Source organism: Manacus vitellinus, unplaced genomic scaffold, assembly GCF_001715985.3.
Source record: "Manacus vitellinus isolate BGI_N305 unplaced genomic scaffold, ASM171598v3 scaffold_8_pilon, whole genome shotgun sequence".
Lineage (NCBI taxonomy): Eukaryota > Metazoa > Chordata > Aves > Passeriformes > Pipridae > Manacus > Manacus vitellinus.
In genome coordinates this window covers 11,741,603-11,765,227 of record NW_021940864.1, presented here as the reverse complement: position 1 = coordinate 11,765,227, position 23,625 = coordinate 11,741,603, and the positions used below count along the sequence as shown (strand labels likewise).

The window sequence follows — 23,625 nt, the reverse complement described above, 5'->3', positions numbered from 1 at the left end:
GTTGGAAGAAAACTGTTATACAGATGATATGCCCAGATAGCCAAGGAAAATGGCACCAGTCACTTGGGGGAATTAGAACTGGTCTACACAGAGCATAAGAAAAAGTATTTTGGGAGGGAGCCTTTAATGTTAGGGACAGAACCCAAACCACAAAGGTCATAGACTGGTATTAAAGAGTCAGCCTTCACCACCAAGAAACATACAGACACACACTCACACTTTATATGAAACACATTTTCTCTATTTTGACAAGGTCTGGCACTTAAGCGGCATTTGAAACCCAGTTCTCCCTCCCAAGCAAATGCCTGAAGCATGGAGCTGGGCCAGACTCTCTCCCTTTGCAGTCCATCCTCCTGCCTCCTGAACTCATGCAAGAGGTGGAAGCCCTGCAGCTCCTCCAGTCAGGTGATGCAGGTGTCCTGGAGCTCTCTCTTGGCAAACAGTGAACCCAGACATGCACCTCCACAAGCCAAGGAAGAAAGTCAGCCTCGGGTCCCCAAGATACCTGATGATGATATCTAATACTTAAACTAGTAAATAAAAAACCAGTGCCCTTCTCCTCCCCTGCCAGCCCCATTTTCAAAGACAACAGCGAGTTCTGGTCAGCTTTCTCAGAAAATGCCTTCAGCTGCCTCCCTGCTGGGATGTCCACAGTTTCTGTCTCCCAAGGGGAAAGATGATGAGCACAAGAAATTTCCCCATGTCTCAGCTTAACCAACAACTCTCTCCTCTGGTCAGCAGCAGAGATACTTAACTCTCATCATCTACCAGCTGCAGAGTCTCAGGTCCCCAACTCTGTGAGTTAGAGGATGAATTAGGCTATAGCAGATGAGCCTTTGACTGTATCCAGCCTTTATGTTCACAGTCACATAGGAAGCCTGTATCATCAGACTTCAATCACCAAAGCAATACTCCCAGGGATGGGTTTGTGTCCCGAGCAATAGGTTTCCCTTCCTCTGAAGCCACCCAGAAATAGCACTGACATAAGATCAATGGCTGACAGTCATTTTACAAATCACATATTTTTCTTAACAGCATTCATGACCTGAGTTTTTGTTTCTTCACGATGAGCAGCACACACACAAATTCACCCCATTCATGAACAAAAAGAGTTTGAACATATGCTGAGAGCACATGCAACATTTTGTTACTCTGCCCAGGGCTGGTCACTGATACTGGCTGATGGTCTATAACACACAACTCAGCTGCATGAGGAGGGATGGCGTAGGAGCTGCAGGGAACAGTAACACTTTCCAGTGCTTTGATCATCACCAAGGAGGCAGGAAGATCCATTTCTAGATACTGGTTGTCCTAGGGCACAGTTTCACTGCCTTTAGGCTTTTTTTAAAAAAATGTATTAACATGGATCAGGAGAAATCTTTTAAAACAAAACCCCAATCTCTCTCTTGAGATTCACATCCCCAAGCAGTCTCACAGGTTGCAAAACAGGTTTCCTTCTTGTGAAAGCTGCTTAGAAGATAAGGTGGTCTGGAGCTCAACACTCTCCATTTGGTATGGGCACTCAGTGGGCCCAGTCAAGAGCCATCCCAAAGCATACGTATGCACCTAAATGTGTAAAGCATGGGTGCTAGGAATTCAGCACCAAATGTCTAGATTGTGGATTTGCTCTTGCTGGGTCACATTACTTTTCAAAAGAGATACAACTTCTGCTAACTGAAATTATGGCACCTGATTTGGTACCTAAAATGTTTGGTTGCAGAGGATTTTCACTCTAACATATTCCAAGAAAATGTGTTATTGCCCCTGTTTAGCTCTGTGAGACACAATTTCAGAGCTCACTCTCAGGTGATGTGGTGCAAAAGGCTCTCCTCTCCTACTTGTCATGCTGCTGATGTCACTGGAGTGGAACTTGAGCAGCCTTCCTTGAACATCACTTTCTGGAGTTTGGATGAATTGCAATACAACTCCAAGATTTCTGGGTTATTCTTTATTGCTAGAAACTGAGTTCCAGCACTCCAGTCCTATATCCATCAATTCCACTTCTTATTCTATTGATTCGCTCTGCAAACGTGCCCACACGAATACCCACCACCAGGAATCTATCCTCCCCTTGGACTGATAGTTGGTTCTGTGCCCATCCAGGCAGTATTTGACCCAGAAACCCACCTCTCTATAAATTCCTCACACACCCCATAAATTCACTCCATTAAAATATATTAAAAAACTTACCAACGCAAACTCCTAAAAATTACAGTGGAGCTTTCCCTCTCCTGGTCTCCATAATACAAAATGTACTAAGAGCAAATGGGGCAGAACACCCACTCTTCAGTAAGCGTCCCACAATCCCCACCCTATTCTCTACTGACCTTGAATAATTTTAGATTGTTCCACTTCCCAAGAGGGTACCACATTATTAACCCCACAAAATACCTATTGGTTTCTCAACAGCAAGTCCAATGACTGGCACTATTAGAATAAGTACATGGATCTCGTTTCCTCCCTGCCCTCTCATCCAAGGACATTAGAGAGGCTCAGACAGCTTTACAATCTAGTTAAAATTCCCCTCATATCACAACATGGGTGACTATCCTGGCAAACTGTTGATGAATCTAATCTCTTTTTGTTGTTCCCATTGCTAAAATGTTTACCAAACTTCAAAAGTAAGGCAAACTAATTTAGATTATAGCAGAGTGCCACCTAGTGCTAAGCAGGTTTGAATTCAAAAGGCGTGCTCTTATCTACAAGAAAACATTGACCACAAATTCATTCTTCAGTTGTATTGGCAGTATAAGACAACTTCCCTCAGAAGGTGCAAAGAAGGCAGATGAAATAACGGTGGGGGAAATTACAAAAGAGTCTGTAATAATTACGCTCTTTGTAAAGTTGACAAGGCTCTGATGCTAATGATGCTCTGCAATTCTAGATGAGTACATTTACACTGTTACATGTGCTCTAGATGCATTTACTTTTTGTTCCACCAAGAGAAAATCCCCTGGCTGAAGTGTGCACATCACACAGTGCCAGGAACACCTTCTGTATTACAGATGCAAGGCATCTACTGATCCTAGCAAACATCAGCCAAAATCTTTTCATGTCCCACAACTCCCTGAAGAGACACGAGGTAAAAACTCTGCTTGTGGGCTCTGAAAATGGCCAAGGACATGAACAGAGATGAGAGTGTCAAAAGTTTTCACTCCTTAAATGCTCTTACTGATGTTCCAAGGGAAATATTAGGCTGTCAGAGTGTGGGGGCAGGAAGAACTTCACTGATAGCTCCAACAAAGATTAAGTATTTCCGACTGTCAAGCTAGAGAAAGCATTTCCCTGGCTAGGATGATATTCCCAGGCTGCCATTCTTCCATGCATTCCATTCTTCTCTGAGACCAACAAAGGAAAAATTGAGAAGTGTCAATTTTTTTTTTTTAATTTCTTAAACCTTCAGCACACCCAAAACCAGGTGTTTTGTAAAATAAGATTTCCCAGAAAATGATACTCAGATTACAGGAACCTCAGTCCCTTCTCTTGGTGAGCTCTACATGTGGTAATGAACAACTGGCTCAGACAGACTGCTGGGGTGGAGCACAGATATTCCCAGGAAAACACAGTCTGAGGTAAAGTCTGTTTGCTGCTCTGTTCTGTCTTCTTCCTTGAGTGTGTTTGAGAAAAAGCTGAATTATCTGACATTTATTACCAAAAACACAGCCTATATTGAGGTTAATAGGAATGGGCAGAATTGAGCAAGAAATAAATCAATTAATTTTTCTAAATTACTATTCCAGTTCTTGTGTCATCTTCTTCAGTGTTTTTTGACTGCAGCAAAGCCACAAAACATCACCATCACTGTTGGTGTTTGTGGCCTATTATAATTTAAAAATATGGACTGTGGCATAAAAGTTACCAAATCCTTTTTTTTTTACAGGACAAAAAGACTTCAAAGTTGCTTAGTAAATGTTTCTAAACATGAAAAGTACACCTTTGCAGAACATGATTCTGTGAGTTGCTTTTTTCTTTTCTTTTTTGGTTAAAACCAGTTGAGTTTGAGAGGGATGAAACATGACAGTATAGCAATTTGAACCCTTTGTCTGCTATGCAGCTACTGTATGAACAAAATCAACCTGAGTTACTTTCCTCGTGAAGCAACCAAAAGCCATCTTTTGGGTCACATCTACTGTGCCCCAAAAGTCTTGAAAGTCAAGAGAGGTGCCACTCTGCTGAGATGGTGCCCATTTGTTGCCATTTTTACGCTGGTGGAAGAACTTGGTGCAAGCCCAGCAACACATTAGCAGGCAGGGTGTGGGGGTGCCTCTAGGCTAGTGGGCTTGGGAAGACTTGCTGATGAACACCCTTTTGAAGCATCAAGCTGGTCCCACTACACACTTTCCCACCACACAAAGCTTGGGATGGGTGGCTCCAGCTAACGAAAGTGTTGTGTACCTGCACACAGTTTCATACTGCACTCTGTGTGACAAAGTTCATACCCTCTGGGCAAACGAAAGTGTCCCTTTTTTTAAGTCTTAAAAAGCAGAACTCCCTTCACTCAAAATCTTCAACAGTAATTAAGACAAAATTGAACAGTGTCTGATTCCAATTATTAAAAAAAAAAAAAAGGTAAGGATGCACTCCCCCCCTTTTCAGAACTATCCCAGCATCCCTCAGAGAGTCTGTATCTTTCATTCAACCTCAGCAGCCCACAATCTCCAGCATGCTGCAAGAAATGAAACCTCCAAAGCTGGCTCAGCTCTCTGGTCCTGCAAACCTTCTTGCTTGAGGCAGAGAGAGAATTAATTCCATCCTGGTTAGAGTAATTTGCAAAAAGCTCCTTTTCCTCTTACAGGATGCCCAGATAGAGGCAAAGTGAAGTGATGCTGTTGCCTACATTTCCTGTTTTACTGAGAATGAACTTACATCAGCCCCAGTACAGCAGGTGCAATGTGCTCTTTCACCATCTAAGATTCTGTCCCACATGCTGATGTGCCATGGAGAAACTTGTGCATCTTTGCAAGTAAGGATGTGTCATCATCACCACAACACCTATTTTTATATGCTTTTAAACATAGTAAATAATATTTATCTTTATATATATATATCTACAGATATCTATATCTATCTATCTATATGGCAAGGCAGCACACCTCAGTTTTACAGAAGTGAGATGCCCTCATGTTACACACAGGGAAACTGAGACACGTGGGTAAAGCCCTTTGGCAAAGGCTTCCCCGTCGAGTTGGGAGCAGCACTCTGATGTCTCCCAACTTGATGGGGAAGCTTTTGCCAAAAAAACTCCATTCAAGGTGCCTCCCTCTAGCTACAGCGCTCCTGAGGTGCCATTTGCACAAGGTCAGCTGCCCTGTTTAAGCTGTGACTCCAGTTTAACACAAGGTCAGCTGCCCACCCAGTGCTCTGGTTTAAGAGACCACTCTCCATTGAGAAGCCGATGTCCCAACCACGGACCTTTGAACTCAATCCAGCAACCAACAAGGAGTCCCCTGTTACAAAACTGCGCAGACAAAACAAAGAGACTGAGCCCAAATTCCCTGCTTGATACCCGCTGGTGGAATCCTCTTTGGGATACTGCATTTGAACTGCTCCAAGTGAAATGCAATGCTCAGCTGTAAAATATTTTCTTTTTGGCAGCTCACAATCTTGTTCCAGAGGCACATGTGAAATACATTCCTGGGTAATCTTGGAGTGAAGTGGGCCAGATGGTAGCACTCAGATGTGACCCAATTCTTCTTAAGCTCTCATATTTTCATAAATGTGTGCTTAAAAGTCTCATGCTTCTCTCCCACAACATATATATATATATCTCAGCCCCTTTTTTTGAGGCAGTTGCAGGCACATACAAAGCTGTCACCTTCTGGCACCCTCTGTCTTGGGGATAAAGGAGCTGTGCACATCTGTAATGGAACAAACCATCCCACTGCAGTTTTTATCCCATTTCCCATGGATCAAGGGGATATCAGGCAGCCTTCTGGTTTAAGGAGGGCGAGGGAGCGGAAATACTTTCTTCAGACTTTACTGAAGGGAAACAGATAAAAGAGGGGAGAAAAGGGAAACTGGTTAGATTTGTTATATCAGCTGGAGGGGAGGGAACGGCTTTCAAAATGGCTGAGGGGATGGCTGTAGAGCATTCTAGCTTAGGGTTTAGACTTGTTTTTCTCAGAAAGACTTTAAAATGCCTGATTCTTGTTCAATTAAGCATGCATGCTGGCCCTCCCCTGCTTCTGGAGGGTTTACTTTTTGTTCTTATTTTCTTTCCACTGTCTAGCACAGGGCATCTGAGTCATATCCCTGGTGTCTAAATGTTTCAACATTCACTGCAGTATCGCAGAGCTCAAGGTAAGTCCATGTGGTTATCACTGTAAAACCCAGCACCACAGGAGGACCACCTCCAAGAGCAAGGGAAGGAAAAGCCCTGCCAGCCCAGATGGCAGCTGGAGCTGACCAGTGTCAAAGCAAGGGTAGGATGGTCCTGGCCCTACTTTGTGCAGGACTCCTCAGCCAGCTCACAGCGGTTTTAGGATGCTGGGTCTGATTTCACGTGTACACTCAGACAAATCTCTCCATAAAACTACATTTTTCAGTGTTTTTTCTCTGACAAAAAGCTTATTAGTACTCAGTCATCACTACCTTGAACAATCATGATCCCTACAGAAAAATAAGCCAAATAATTCACCAGCTAATCAGTCTTTCCCAGCTGAGAAGAAGCAGAATGAGAGTTGCCTGTTAAAATGGTTTTTCTCTCCAACAAAAGAGTTCAGCAAAGGATTAATACATGCCTCCCTTCAATGGCCTTGGCTAGAAATTTTAAAGGTGCATCATATTAAGAAGAAAACAAAACTGATGTTCAGCTGATGTCTACAGTCTGCCATGGCAAGCATGCCTTTGGATGGTCTGTGCCTGGATTTTGCATTTGATAGAAAGTGGGATGTCAGCAACCAGAGCTCATACATACCTTTTCCTGTGCCCTGTAGCCTTGCACCAGCATGGCCCTCTCTCCTGGGGTTCCCCTGCACAGCCAGCAGCACGACCATCACACTCCAGCCTGGTTGGAGCTTGTGCATGGACTCACGGACATCTCACTTAATTTAGAAGGTCTACTCTTCCTCCTCCAGCGGAAAAGCTGAATGGAAGCAACTTGTTCATTAGAAGCATATTACATAAAGAAAATTTCAAACCAATACACACATTTGGTTCCATACTGTGGATGATCAGTTTGAATTTAACTTCCAAGGCAGAGTTCAGCCTCCCTGATGGTGGCTGGGTGCAGCTGCTCACTGTGGAAGGGCTCACACACACACTGTACACGCAGAAGCCAACTTTGGCAGCGACAAGTGCAACCCAAGGATCCAACACCTGCATCTCATCAGTGTCACGGGTTTCCACTGTCTGCAAGGAAGATACAACTGGAGTTGTTTAGCCTGGAGAAGAGAAAGCTCAATGGGGACCTGATCATTCTCTACAATCGCTCTCTAAGTTGGGAGGTGCAAATATCTTTCCACCCAGGCAGATTTTCACCTTCTGGTAAAACAGATAGCAACACAGCCAGTGTAAAGGTAATAACCTGTATAGCCTGTATCACAGCTGGGATATTCAGGGGAAAAGTGGAAGAATAAGTTCAAAAACTTAAGCTTGACTACGTGATTCCTCAATAGCAATGTGCTTCCTTTAAGGGCAGTGGTCAAATCAACACTATTAGTTTCTGTATGTTGAGGAAAATGCTAATGTAGAGCCACACAATACCCGAGGGAGGAAAAATATTCAAAACCTGCTTGAATAAAGAAGGGAAATAATGAAATACAAGTGTCCCATAGGGTGCAGGGAAGGGCAAGGGTATGATTTCCGAGGAATAGGGGACTTGTATTTACATACTGACCCCACAAGCTCTTAATAGAATAATATCCCCGGATGAATGTGAAGAAAATCCTTTAGTAAAGTCTGCTTTGTAACAGGTTTTGACAAAACATTGTACAACATACTTCCTATTGTCTTTACTAGAATATAAAAGACCTTTTTAAAAGATCAAATTCTTGTAGTTTAGAGAATGAGAATCTCAAACACATCATCTGGCCTGTAATGCACTGTACTGGTGAGGAACTCTTTTGCTAAGAAAATAAGATGATCCATCCATGCAAATCCCATTTTACAGCTTTCTCCCTTCTTTCAAATTACTCAGGAAACATGATTATTTCCTAGAACACATCCACTGCTGAACTAACCCAACTCCCCCTGCCAGGGTTTGTAAACCACTTGTCTGTTATAATTAAGAAAATCCAGTGGTGCAATCCCCTCTTTTTTTATGTCAGTCATATGAGAGCATGTATTGCTCTCCCATAATCAACTCTCAGAGTCACCTTTCCACTTCAAACTTAAGTTTGTAACCGTGACCATTTGTTAGCGCCAGATTAAAATTTGCTGAAATTTTCATATTCATGATAAGAAGGTGAGGATCTTTTTCCAACAAATGTCAACAAAAAGCCACAAGTTCACTTGCACTTACAGGTCAGGAGGCAAGAATAGTCATTATAATAATTTATATATATGTATATATATATGGGCAGTGTTTGGTGCATGCAAGTGAAGGAGAAACAAGTATGAACATAACTCAGCCAAAGCAACTAAAGGCAAACAAGTCTTAATCATCATGCTTACATATCAGCAGTAGAAATGGTGTGCCTGTACTGCACTTGGGTTTTAGTTGGCACTACTGTTTTGATTGGCTTTTTCTCACAACCATATTCAGTAACTATGGAGCCTCCCTGCTGTTACATTTCATCAAACTATCAGCTGTAGCTGGATTGATTTTGGATCACTGGACATTGATTTTGGATCACCCAATGGTGGGTTTTACTGCTGTTTAAATGCAGCTCTGTCCTGAAAATTACTCTGAACTGAAACCCCTTGAGAACTACCTGGAACAAACCTCGTGAAGGGCCTTTGAAAATTTGAAAGACCAAGGGAAAACAAACAAATCAGGTTAAGGTTACAAAAGAGTTGCATGCTGGGCTGATTAAAAACTTGCTCATTCCTTTGCACACATGATACTCATTGCCTCTGTTTCAGATACGTTCCATTAAATACATATTTTACAGTGATGTGGCACATCAGATGTGCAGCAAGACCATGTGCACAGAGTACAGCACCCCCAGGACAAGCTCTCTGCACACACAACTTCATGTAGAGGCATCCAGCCTGAAACTCGTGAACCAATTCCCATGATTTTCAGCGAGACAAGTTTTCAATTCAGCAAAAAGTTGGACTGTCAAGTAAGCCATTTATGGCAGCTTTCCCCATCTGCAGCCCCTTCCCCCATGCAAAAAAATCCCTTTCTGCTATTTGCTGTAGATTTATGATTTGTTCCCAAAGGGTGATTCTGGGGAGATAGTGCTTGCAGTGGGAGTTATTATAGTTGGCAAGAATTCAGAACCCAAAACCGGGATACAGGCCATAGTTCCCTTCAGCCTTTTCTTGCAGCACAGCTAAACCAGAATTTCTATCATGCTATCTGTGACAGTAAAATCTGTGACATTGGTCACGCTCCAAAGAGATGGAAGGAACTTAGGAATAAAATTGCCACTCAAACCTGCGTCAGCCTTTGTGCCAGTGTGTCCCTTTGCTCATTTCCAGTCAAACAAATTTAAATCTGTGGAAGAATGAAGGAAAAAAAAGTAAAATCAAAATAGTAAATGAGAACATTGCATACAAAATCCTCTTCCCGTCTTTCAGAGAAATTTATGGATTGCAATTGCCTGCGTGCTGCTGCTAAGCTGCAAATACTGCAGGAGAAAGTAATCCAAGGAAGTGAAACTGCTGCAGGAACACCACATGGGTTGCCAATGATGATGTGCCATTCAGCAAGGCTCACCAAAGAAGGGTGACCTTGACAGTGCTCCACAAGCTGCAGTGGGTGGAAGAGTCCGTGCAGCCAACTCCTGCCACTTCCTAAAGGGCACACACCAGCATATGGACACAGCCAGTCCCGTGGAGCCTCCAACTGCTGTACCAGCACAGAGTAACATCATCTGGACAGCTGAAGCCTTAGCCAAAAGTGTCAGAAAACACAGGTCACAGGTAAGCTGTAGCCATTCCCCTCTTTGATGTTGGGGAGAACAAATCTGATTTAATTGCTGGAAATAACCTGGAATGTCATCCTATTCTTAAGAGGAAAAAACCATTTTGAAACATTATGTATAATTTAATGAAACGTATCAGAGCAAGAAGTCTACTCAGGAAAAGGTTTTTCAGAGGTACAACCCTAGGAAGGCCTCAAACAGCAACTTGGAAAATAATTATTCAAGGAGTTTGGGTTGTTTTTGTTGTTTTGTGGTTTTGGTTGGTTGGTTGGTTATTTTTTCCCTCCCTAGAGAATTATTGAGACCAATACGAAATACTCCAATATAAGCAGAAATTTTATGAACACACACACAAAATACAATGTAAGCAGATCCATATGGTCCTGGCAAAGGGTGGAACGGACATCTGTCCTGAAAAATCTCTCCTAGGTATGCTTTTTTGAAAGCTTAAAATGCTTCACATCTGTTTCCCTCACAGCTGGCAGAAAATCCACAGAACTGCAGATCTCCTGATTTGTGAATCAATCTAAAAAATGCATTACAACTTTTGACATAAGAAACCCAGCTTCACATGCTCAGTTGACATTTAATTTTCTGTTTGCCAAACTTGGGGCAAATGGGATCCTTTCAAGAGCCCTGTCTATACAATAGCCATTTCACATTAAACAGTCATGGAAAATCTCTGTTTAGTATTAGCAATGGAGGACATGTGTGTCCAGACAAGATGTTGACTGCTCCCTCTCCTCTTAATTCTCTGTTGTCCAGTTCTTCAAGTTAAAATTCTAATCAACACAATGCTGCAAACAAGCTTTTCCACAGAAAGTCTGCCTAGGATAGAATCTGCAGCATTACTCGGAAAGAAGAGTGCCCACCCATAGCAAGGGTGCTCCTCACACCCACCTCTGGACCAGAAGAACTGTAGTAACAGCAAGTTTGGCACACAGTGAGCTCCTCTGTGCATGCTGTTTGCTCCCTCTTCTTTCGCTATCAGATGGAAAACTTTTTGCCTGCTTTGCTAAAGCCAAAAGCTTTACTGTATTTTTGTTTGCTTGTGCGTTTCCTTTGTTTTTCCTGAGCTATGAGGTGAGCCTCCAGGCCTCCCTGAGGTAGCAGTTAGCACCAAGTTTGTTCCAAATTCCTTTTAACCAGAATATACATAGCTTTATAAGTTCCCAGTTCTGTTGTCAGTGTCTCCCCAACACCAGAGACACTCACTGATACAGTACAAAATGCTAGGGATTTTAATACTTACATGCTAGATAGCACTGGAAGTTGTATCCCTTGTCTGATGTAGACAGCTTATGACTTTCCTTTTCTATGATTTTTCTTGTATGCAGTTACAGGTCTATAGAAAATGTGAATGGATTTAAGAGAGACTAAAAGGAATAAATTATTGACAGTGGAAGGACTCATCTCTGATAGAGCTGTGGGAGGGGGAGAAAAGGGGGGACACGCACACATGGACACTAACTGGAATGACAAGACAACATACTTAAAGGAAGCCAAGATTAATTCTAAAGCAGCACTAAAAGAAAATGTCACCTCCCACTCGTAGCCTGGGAGGGCAGAGACTTATGCAGGATGAAGAGCCTTGTGCTGTGCGACAAAGAGGATTCAGAGCAAGGTCAACTGGCAAAACAAGCAATGCACAACAGAAACATCACATTGCTGAAACATCCTGCAGTGGGGAACAGAGTATGTCAAGAGCTCTCTGGAGCACTTGTTTGGCTCACCATACAAAAGCATGTTCTAGAAACAGAAACTTAAAGGCATTTATCAAAAAAGAAAGCTGGGACAACATAACTGATAATAATTCAGACAGCCTTTAAGAACTTAGAGAAAGTGAGTTTTTTACAAAGAACCGACAAAGCGCAGTGGTTATCTGAGAGCAAAAACAATGTGACACACACAGAGGTACACAGCAGAGGACCTTGACAGAGATCACTTGGCTGCTGAGAGCTGGGAAGCATCCAGAGGTCCACTTCTGAAAAGTATACTGGGCTATAGAACCCACCATTTAAATCACGAGGACATACATATCCCTTAAAGATTTAGGCTGTTTATAGATTCAAGTGTCTTAGCAGAACCTTTTGGAAGAATGCTGTTTTCTGTAATTGTTTGTTAATAATAAAAACCAGCCAAAATCTCCATAAACTTGCTTTCTCAAAACTACCTTTTAACCACCCAGTACATCCAACAGAAGTAAAAGCTTTTACAGGCTTTAACTTACAGTCAAAACCTAGTAAAGGGAAATCTGGGGTGTGTGGTGAGGAACCAACGCAGGAAACACCGCCCTGGTAAAAACACTATTCCACCATTGCACCTCCTCTCCCAGTCCTCTTGCCTTGCCATCCTGCTGGGAACACATTTTATTCTGTGCTCCTAAACCTGATTAATTCACCGTGAGGTCATCCACTTCTCTCTTTCAAACAAACAAGCCTAGAGCAGCCATACCCATTTGATGCTTGCATATATGTATATGCACACAAAGGGACACCATGCACGCTAAACATATTAAAATGTGTACATTGGCTGGTCTTCTAAATGGTATAATCCTACTGTAAGCAGTTTTTCATTCTCAGTTGATTAAAGTATTAGTACATAAAACATCTGTCAGAAATAAAGATTAGGCAATGAACTTGTTCAGGAGGAGGCAAACATACAGCACAAATATTGCTCAAGTAAAATCCACCTCACGTAATATTAACCCTTTTACTGCCAGGAGCCAACATTATATTGGCATGAGGCTGCAGAAAGGAGAATTTTATGTTTGTTTGTCTTGGCCACGCTTAAATTTCACAAGGACATTCTACTTACTTTATTCCGATTCAACTGAAATACTGCACTTAACTGAAGGAAATGTAAGGGGGTGTAACACATCTTACGGGCTGAAGCACAAAGTAATAAATACAGCATATTGTTCTGTGTAGACTGCAATCAATATAACAATCAAAATTTAATTTTTGCTTTATTTTCAGAGACAGTCTGAATCTATGTTTTTTTAGGGATGATTAAAAAAACTGAGAGGCTGGAACTTGACATGCATCATATGCAAAAACTAGTTTTTGTTATTTAAAATGAGAATTACAGCAAGATCAAACCTAAGAAACGCTTGATTCATCACTACCCATCCACATCCCCAGCCTGTTCCTCACCTATCCTGCAACTTCAATGGGAAAAAATCCCCAGGGTATGTGGTCATATCCTTAAAAGTGCCCTTTATATGTAAAACCCAGTATCACTTTGCACGATATGCACCCTATATGGACACATACTCCAAGAATCCACAAGCATAGCATTTCATAACTTTCCAGTATTTTACTGCACAACTATACGAACACTTTAATACAGACTTTGAATTTAAGTTTTCGATTGTGTAAAACGGGAGGCTGTTATAATTTTACGCCTTCAGTGGAGCTTCCACTCTGAACTTCAGCTCCACGTAAGAAATACCATCACTGCAGTTTCATGAGCTGACAGCAGATGCTGCTGTCCCCAGATAAGAAAGTGGGCACTTAGAAGCCCTACCCCACCTACACCACAAATGAGGACTCAGAAGACCAGCTTACCCACTCCTCAAAAAGGCCTTACTGAGAATCCCTGAAGAGGTAGCAAAAGCCTTGATCTGGATTTGGAGAGAAAGAGCCTAGAAAAGGACAGCACTGCACAGCTGCAGGTGTGCTGGGAACAGCACAGTATGACCTTAGGACATCTACTTTCTGCTCATGTTGGAACAGCAGCATTCTCCTGATTATTTGGTGCAAAGAAGAGTCACTGAGGTTTCCAATGATGGTTTTTGTTTGTTTTTCCTTTAAGTGAGAATAAACATGAGGTATTTGTCTATCTTGCAGGTTTCTTTTCTCTCTACCCCACCCTGCCCTTTTGTGAAGGACAGAAACCAGATGTAAGAAATGCAAATGACCCAAAGCCTTTAAAAAGACAGAATCTCTCACAAGGAATATATTCAGCATATTGTGACCTTCTGCATCTGCAACTGGACAGAGACTATCAGTAATGTGGAAACATTGTGGTATTTAATACATTATAGGTAAAATAAGCTTGTACTTTTCTCATGACTTCCAGAAGAAAGCTTCTGGGCACAACCCTGGAAGGTAGACTGCACTTTGCATCAGGACAAAAACCTATTCATAACACTCTGCCACTTTAGCTACAAAAGGATAATGCTAGTAGGAGATTAATGAAAAACGGAAAAGGGAAATGTCATAAAACTTTTGAGAAGTAAATAAGATTCATGATGCTGAACTAACTTATTTTTAGGTGGTCTGGGAGGTTATCAAAAAAGCACATATTAAATAAGGTTCTTCCAAAATCACAGACCCAGACATTGCAATTGTGACGGCAGCATCCACTTTATAACAGAAACAACCAGAACAGATACAGAGAAAGACACTGCAATATTTCATTTCGATTATTTTATTTTTTTTAATCTTCAAAGTTTTCTGCCTTGAGACAGGAATGCATGATAGATAGAAATGGCTCAAACATCTTCACATGAAACACTCTTAATCATAATTCATTCACAATTATTTTTCTAAAACATCTACAGTTACATAATCCCACCCATTTCCATCCATTATCACAGATTTAATTGTTAAACAGTAGTTGCCAGCAATTGAAAGCTGTAAGGCTTTTTGCATATTAGTAGAGTCTTCTGAACTACAAACACAAGAATATCACAACTATAACTCTCACTTTACATGGCAACCCCAGGTGACAGATGTTCCAAATAGAAATGTGTTGCTTATGTGGAGTTCATAAAAGTGACAGAGAGCTCTCTGTGCCTCATTAGCTCTACAATCCTTTCACCTTTACTAAGATTATTTTCTAAACCTACAGCATATTCCTCATTTGTAACCAAGAATTTTGATGAGCTGACCTTTATCTTCCACTGCTATTTGGCAAATTTGCAAGTCAGGCATACTAGAGCTCTCCAGTAAAACTCTATGTACAGAGCACAGTTTAAACAGATGGGTTGCTTGGAATCCATATCTCCCTCCATCTGAAGGGAACTACTTTGAGGTTCTCTGGAACTGTTGTAAACAAGAGGATATTTTTTTTATATATATATATGTGTGTATATATATATTTATATATTTTATATATAAATGTTCTAAATGTCCTTTGGGAGTCCATTTGTTTTTATCTTTCCAAATGATGACTAAATACCTGATCTGTAGCATTTCTCCTGAGAAGATACTAGTAAGGGAATGACAGTTTTGATGCACTTTGGAATGGCACAATCACGTAAACGCTTGCACAATTAAGACTTATGAACTCATCCAAAGTTTCTAAACATGATATTCTAACTAAGAACTAAAATACCAGCACAATGCAGCAAGTTAGAAAAGAAAATTCTATGTAATCAAAATATAAACAAGTACATAGGAAATGGATATCTGCCAGTAAATCTATACCTTTTTTTAAAGTAGGAAATGTATGCACTTAAGAAAAAAAAATGTAGCTATCTGACAAACTTTGTAAAAAAAAAGTACTTTCCAAATGCATAACAAATGCCAAGATATCCCGTAACTGGCCAGGTATAGCCACATGAGAGCTGCATGGCTTAGAGCAACCTGGGGAGGGGTGGAAATAAAAATCACAAAAATAATAGATCAGCAAGTCTAGGGAAAAAAAAAAATCACATCATCATCATCTAAATTACTGTATGCTTATATCACAACTGCTAAGGGAGCCAGGGGAAAAAAATAAAAGGACAGACTGCAGTTCAATGATTCTTAGAGTTACCTCTAAAAACTCAGAAGAAAAAATTATCAGCTTAATATACTAATCCTAAGCACCAATTTAATAATTTAAGTTAACTGTATTTATATTTCTCCTACTAGGGATGGAGCAAGTTTTGCTTGAAGGCTTGAAGTTTAACTCTGGAGCCCATCTGACTTTTGTGTTCTTGTCATGCTTCCTCTACTGCTCACATCAAAGTCACTGTAAAGATTCTCTCAAGTTTCCAACTCTCTAGGCAAGCAATTCTTTGAAGAGACAATTACATCCTATAGTTTAAATCAACTTTCAGGTCACGAAAAGTGAAACATGCCAGTATTTGGTTAGTCTGCTATTAAATAGTCTGTGAAAATGGAACAGCTGACACCGTTCCTTGACAGGATTTGCCTTAGAACTAGCAGCACCCAGGGCAGACCAACTACAAACACATTCAGACTCCACAAGGAATTAGTAGTGTTAGAAAATTGCATATGTGTTAGATCAAGAAGGCATCGCCATACACGTGGCATTGTTACATTATTTTTCCTCTATTTTTTTCATTAAGAAAAAACAAAGGAAAGCAGCCCCACAAAGAGCTTTTTGGTTGTTTGTTTCATTCTGTTTGTCTTTGCACCTGGAAAAAGCAGCACAGGACTCCCCAGCTGGAACAGCTCAGCACTTCCCATCAGCTTAGTTCTTTTAGAAAGCACTTTCACATAGTTAAGGTGGTCTACTCCAGCTAATTCTCAGAGCTAACCTTTTTTCCAGTATGTATTTCATGCTACTTCCTGACAGCGATTTCAGAACTGAAATGGATCTATGGTAATGTCCACTACTAACTGTGACCAGATCTTGACACAGACCATCAAGCCAGGCCCTTGGGATGGTTCCACACATTGAACTGAAGCTCAGACTAAAAATCTCACTGAAACTCAAAATCTGGAGTGGTCATGAATCTCAGCTAGTCTTCTCTATTTGAACCCTCACCCTGTAATGAAAGCACGCACACCAAGGGAAAATAACCGCCTGAGCTGGGAGCATTAAGACACCGGTGAGTTATCTTGCTGCTCTTCAGTGACTGTGGACTCGCTGTGCTCCTCGCTCAGCTCATTGGAGGGCTCTTCATAGCTCGGCTCGGCGGGATCCAGGCTGCTCCCCTCGCTTTGCTCCTCGCTCTGCTCTTCACTGGCCTCCGCAGACTGCTCCAAGTTGCTCTCCAAAGAAACCGGAGAGCTGCCAGTTACACTTTCATTTTGGTTCATTTCATTAAAAGGCTGTGGGAGATGTGCAGGAGACTGCACAGGATTTTCACTGGCAGGGACGGGCACTTTGGTTGCACCGATATCTATGACAATGTCATTTTGCGGCAGAGTTACCTTCTCCACAAGTTTCCATTGAATAATACTCATGTCTTTCCCTCCAGTTGAAATCAAGTGACCATCGCTATGAGTGAAGCTGACGTTTGTCACATGACTACTGTGAGCACTGTATTTGTGACTTGGAGCCTATTGAAAACAAGCAGAAAGACAAATCACATGTTGACTAGAAAAGCACATGATATGGAAATTTAAAACTACTAGTATTTTTGCTTAGCCCTTTCAAGAGAGATCTTAATTCACAAAAGAGTAAAGAATTATATTTATATATGTTTTTGCTGCAATACATCCACTCTTAAGGTCTGTAACTTGGGACAGATGTAGATCTTTATGCAAAAAGTAATGAACCTAACACTAAGGCCAGCAAATACAAAGCATCAAGCTCTGCTCCAGAATTTAGGGATAACTATTGCCATTTCACTTTTAGGTATATTGTTTTGCATTTATATTATTTTATACTTCCTATTTTCTATATAAATTTAATGGGGGTTCTTGGATATAAATGAGGTATTTGGCTGCCAGGTTCCAAAGCAACTATGCTGGAAGCAGGTGTCTGGCAAGGAAAGCTTCACACAATGTAAACAAGTACATGGACTAGACTGGTCTAGACTTACCTTTGGCTTGGAACAGGGATACTGAAAGAGATGGACCTTACAGAAATCATCAGCAACTGCTATCACTTTTCGGTTATGGGATCTGACAAGGGCATTTATGTCTGTTCCATCTGATCCTTCAGGCCAAACTCCTAGGAAAGAGTACAGCAGATATTCAGCCATGGTAGTTTTAGAAACAAATTAACAGACAATTCATAAACAAAAATAAAATCTATAAAGCCGTGAGAAAAGACGAGTTTAACAAAAGGTGAGATAGAAATTCAACTGGAAAATGGAATGTGCATGGCATTAAATATCATAAATATTTTGCTAGTCTAATGCTGCCCCCCCACCTCCTGTTCTCCCAAATCCTCAGTCTCAGCCAGGATAACATCTCAGGCTTAACATTCATGTCCTCTTCAAAACCTCAGTCTTGTTTAAAGCTTAAGTTTGCTGCTAAAACTGGTAACTCTTAACACTTTCATTCATGCACAGACATTTTAAAAGCAACAGTGGTGCTGACACATGGGACAAATACACGTACTGTACATTATGGTTTTGTTGGTTTCTTCTATGTTTCAATTGGTTTGGCTTCTTTTATTTTAAATCTTAGTATTTGTGTGATTCAAAGGAGACAACTGATTGATGATACTCTGCACAGAAATCCAGCCTGCATGGGTTTCATAGATATAAGTTCTGTCAAGTGCTTAAGTACAATTCAATATGCTTTTAAGTAAAAAGAATGACACAGATATGTCTAGACAAAAGAATAACAGCATTTCCTGGATGAAAAGCACTGAGCAAACTGGGGATGGGGGAGGTTCTAGTTTTAACAAAAAATAAAGACCTTAGAGATTCCCATAACAAAACAGACGATTCACATCTGCAAGGAAAGCTGAACAAAAGGTAAGCAAGGGGTTATAAGATACCAAAGTACCATATTTTTAAGCCCAGACTTGGGTTTCTAATTAGGTTCAGGAGTTAGGAGGAATTTTCCCCTCCTCAAATTTCACACCCACTCCAAAAAAATGTGTCTGATTGACTGAGAGGAATACTGATTATCAGATATGATAATATCTTCTCCCTCCATTACAGTCACTGACTTCAGTAAAATAAAAAACATGTGCTGTCTACTGTTTTATACAGCACAAAAAGCCAAATCAGAATTGCCTTATCTTTTTCAGACTCCCACACTATATATTCTTGTTTTTATCCAAAAAGACAAGCAGTTAAAAAAGTTGGTTTTTTCCATTCTTCAGCAGGTGTAGTAAGAACTTAATTTTCTCTGAAGAATACAAAGGCAGTTTGTTAAACTTGTTACAATGCCAATAAGATACACTGTAGGTAATTTACTAAAGACATGAAGTGCTAAGGAAAGTATTCAGAAACATTTTAGTGTTCTCATATCAGTGAAATCAAACTGGAAAATATAGACTATTTAAGAATTTTCAAGTAGCTCCACATGAATGAATTTTAGCTTTCCTCTGGCTTTCTGTATATAAAATACTGTCAACAGGTGGGAACAATAAATGAACTTCAACTTCCTGAAGCTTCAGCTACCACCTTAGGCAGACTGAGACAAACAGCTATTCTACTGACTCTTCTTTTTAATTTCTTCTTCTTTTTAATTTAAGATTAAAATTACAAATACTCAAGATTGCATCTCTTATTAAACATCTTTTGTGTTTGCAAAGTCCTTTAGCGGCTCTAAATATAAGGCCACCTTTTTTCTTAAGACAGCAGAATTTGCTTTCAATGCATCATGTAAACATGGGAAAACCAAGACATTAATATGACTGAGGTTTTAGTTCTCAATATAACTGTAAAAATAACAAAACTCCCAAAATATTATTATGAGGCATGACAACAACACTTCAATTTCAATAAATTCTGCTAAACAGCATTAAGCCTCTCAAAAGAATCTGCTCAGAAAAAAGTGTGGGAAATGTGCAGTAACCCAGAGAGTGAGTTCAATTGCTTGGGGTGTAGAGTGATGATACTGCTGAGCCAATAGTAATATCAACTGCCAAAAAGGAGCAATGCTGTTTTCATCCAAACCATGCATTTCCATCCTTTTTCTTCTGCTGACAACAGTGCAATGCCTGAGCCTATGGCACACTATCCACAGAGCTAAACTGTAAAACACATACCCCATAAACCCAAATCCCATAAACTTAACCCTCTCTCCTGAGTGTCAGTGAACAGTCCCTAGCTTGCTTGGATCCCTGAGCCAGCTGACCCTCGGGTCAAAGCCAGACTAGCAAATATATACTAGGTTGGCTTAGCTGTACTGTCTGATTTAATGGGAAAATACTTGCCTTTGTCTGAGATGGAGTCGTAATTTTAAGATTCGGTAAAGGGTGTCAGACTAGCAGACAGTATAAAATTAGGGCATGATGAATCTTGGCTAGGAAGTTTAAATATATTCTGTTCTACCCCAGAATATCATCACATTATCACACATCATTCCCAGGTCCTCTGGCACACTGAACATTTTGAGAGCAGTTGAGACTACTTAAACTTAATCCAGAGTGGTTAAAGTTTGTATTAATCCAAAAGGGCATGCAGACAAGATCAAAAGACTTTTCCACTTTTTAAAAACTAAAAGTAAAATGGTTTCTCAAAACAGGGATTATGGGAGCTGCTTATGTCCACAGTCTGGCCCCAGTCGCTAGTAGCTTCTATCTAGCAGCTGTTAAAGAGACAAAGCGAATGGTCCAGATGTGAAACCAAACTCTTTCTGTGCTCCCACATCTCACCTCCTTAGGTCAGGAGTAAAGGACACTTCTGGGAAAGCCCTGGGATTCAGAGAGCTGCTCCCCTTATTCTGTCTGCTCTACCACCAAATGTAGTGGTAGAAGTTCAGTAGCAACAGAGCCTGCTACCTCCATGTTTCTGGTAGATTTAAGTACTCTGCATAAAATGTAAAATGCTTCAGCTCCAAGTCTATTCCAGAAGGAATATGCAGTCTTTACAAAGTGTTTTCCTTGCTCCTGGAGAAAGACATCATATTAGCATGAGAGTTTTGGTTTTCACTTTCTGTATCATCTCCCGAATCTTCTAATACTCCATTTTAAAAAAGGTTTTTGTGTTGCACTATTATTTCAGTCACATTAGCAAAGACAGTGAGGAAATGACTACTGTGCTCCAGTTCCTTGTTAGCCTAAGCCCACATGCACAGAGCATCAGGAGGATACAGCCATCCACTTCCAATTTCACCCAGACAGACTGAATAAAAACAAACATGTACACAACAACCTGGTTCACAGCTCTCAGGATTATGGAAACCAATATTTTCATCAAACTAGCAATAAGCAACAGTATTCAGCTCCAGAAAGAGCATGCTTCTGTTTATTTCTGTTACCTACTTCAAGCTCCAAAGAACTCAGAAATATTTATGCAATCTAGCAACTCATCATCTTCCTTCTCTGATCCCTCTATTTTCCCTATTCTGTCACAGATCTTTGTTACCAAAAAAGGAAATCATGTGTGGTTATTAAGCACCAAATGCCCTCCACCCAACCAATATGCTACACAAGAGTGTCAGTGTTAGCCCACACACCAACTTCAATCCTTTAAGGCTACTTGCTCATTAAGGACATGGCAGCCCTTAAATATGCATGACAGGTGTCAGAAGGTACAGAAAGCATTCAAACTCACTTGATTTTCTTCTATCCTGCATATAAACTGGTATTTAAAGTTGAACACCTAGTAGCTGTGAAAAGATTTGCAGACCTAATCCTCACCTCTAAAGAATTTGCTGATTTACCTGCTTTTGATATTTCCACCAACACAAAGGACAGAGGCAAGTATTTGATCTCAATGGTGGAAGAAAGACATTCAACGCCCTGCTCATACAACTTCACTGAGAGGCTGAACCATACTTTTAAACCCATCACAGAGAGGCTCCTTATTTATGGCCAAAAGAGCTGTCATAAGCAAAAGCAGTTTGAATTGTACTGTTAAAAGCAGATCTGTCAGCTTTGTAAAGTGATTTTGGGCATTTTAAAAGTAAACTACTAGGCAAAGAATCTGTTTAATCTGTAAAGTATTTTTCTTCTTTACAAACAGTGTATATTACTCACCTTTGACTACAGGTATCAAAGTACTGTCATGATTTTAATTTATGGACTATAACCTACACTCATACCTTCTTGTTCCTATCCAAAACCAAGGTAAGCAAAGGAGAATGCACATGTGCTATATGAGCACTTTAAAATATAAGCTTTCTGCGTCTAAAAATGGTAGCCTAAAATGACAGCAGAAAAGTCAAATCTCAAACTTCAAGAACTAAACAGAAACCAATTGCACGTTGTCTGTAGAACATCCGGTGCTCTTTATTTCAGACAAATATTGTGGTCAGTCTCTTTGGTCTGTGATCTCAGCACCATCCCTAATAATCGTTAACAGTGTACCTCTAATGACAAACTGAAGCAAACAAAAACACAAGCACAGCATGGATAGCTTAAAAGCAAGTTAAACAGTGCTTACCAAACACCTGGAAGCCTAGCACACAAGTATATGTTGTCCAATCTATATCCTTACAGTCAGAACGATTCCTGATTAGCTTACAGCCACTTGGAATGTCCCCTGTAAAAACAAAGTGAATGATGAATTAGGCAATGCAAAATTATATTTACATACATGCTCTTTGAAGATGCTAATACAGTAAATAAATGCATCTTAAAAACAATCTGCAATTACATTGTAGAGGCAAAGACAGACCAGTACGTTTATGGAATTCCAGATACTTGAAGCTTTACTTGGTTTTTATGAGTCATATTTACTTCTCATTTCCCTCTTCTGATAGCATAACCTCCCTGCAGCTTGAGTACCCTGTTACCAACTCAATAAAATGCTTTAATAAAAGTCTGCAATATAATAATTTCTTCCTCATACCAGCTCCACCGATGTGCTAAAATTCAATCAGTCATTCAGGAAGTTCTGCTTTTAAAACAGTGAGCAACTACTGCCAGAGAAACCTTAGACTGCCTTTCAACTTTTAACTAGGAAAGATTGTCCATCTTGTAATACACTAGGCCACTACTAATGGGTCACAGCTCTTTTCTTCCCTATACGTGAAATTAAAGCGCCAACATGTCCTTTTGATAGATTGCATTATCTAGATTTGAAACTTAAGTGTGACAGGCAGAAAAAACATGTTAAGGGGACAGATATTTAAATTGCTGGTTATTCTTGTCTGTACAGGGAAAAGACTGCAGTCCTCTTGGATCTAGTTAAAAGTTGTAAGAAGACAAGAATACAAAAACCAATTTAAAACCAGACTGATATGCACTACTCAAGTTGCATTTCTGACATAGCCATTATATATTAAATTCATACTTTCACATATTAAAAAAAAGAAAAACCCAAAACCATTATTTCCACTAACTTATTAAAGTAGCAATATTGCTTTGCTTAGTTTTCAACACCACCAGCCAAGATAAGTTTCAAACAAGAAACCCCAGAACTGTGGCACAGACCCACTAATTTTATTCCCCCAAAATAACTGGTATTGTTGACATCAATTAGACAACTGTATATATTATTTTCAATCTACAGAACTTTGGGCCAACATCAAAATGTTTATGACCTTGTAAAGAAGTAAGCTATATTTGGCATTGCCATTAGGTAATACACAGCTCTGAATAACATCAAGATATCAGGTTACACAAGTTCAAATTGGTCCCTTTGTCAGTAAGCATTTTGTACAGCCCTGATCAAACATATTTTTCTAAATATTCTGAGAGTTTATACATATTTCTGTTTCCAGTCTATTTAATTTCATACTTACAGTATAGTATTTCATAGTCTCCTGAGTTTGACATTATATACTTGTTGTCCGGGGACCAGTCAAGGTGTGTAATATAGCTGGAATGTCCC

At 40.2% G+C, this 23,625-nt stretch overlaps 1 protein-coding gene across 2 annotated transcripts in view; it reads right to left on the bottom strand.

The window, feature by feature from the left end:
- Positions 1–14,452: 14,452 nt before the first annotated feature.
- The window catches only part of EML4 (EMAP like 4), an 89,388-nt gene continuing 80,215 nt past the window's right edge, over positions 14,453–23,625 (bottom strand). For both annotated transcript variants that reach the window (XM_018085249.2, XM_018085248.2), the window contains 4 exons: positions 23,537–23,624; positions 22,234–22,332; positions 17,764–17,894; positions 14,453–17,278 (listed from right to left, as the gene is read on the bottom strand). In XM_018085249.2, coding sequence (XP_017940738.1) covers positions 16,814–17,278; positions 17,764–17,894; positions 22,234–22,332; positions 23,537–23,624 — 783 coding nt within the window. In that variant the 3' untranslated portion in view covers positions 14,453–16,813. The remainder of the gene's footprint in view (positions 17,279–17,763; positions 17,895–22,233; positions 22,333–23,536; position 23,625) is intronic.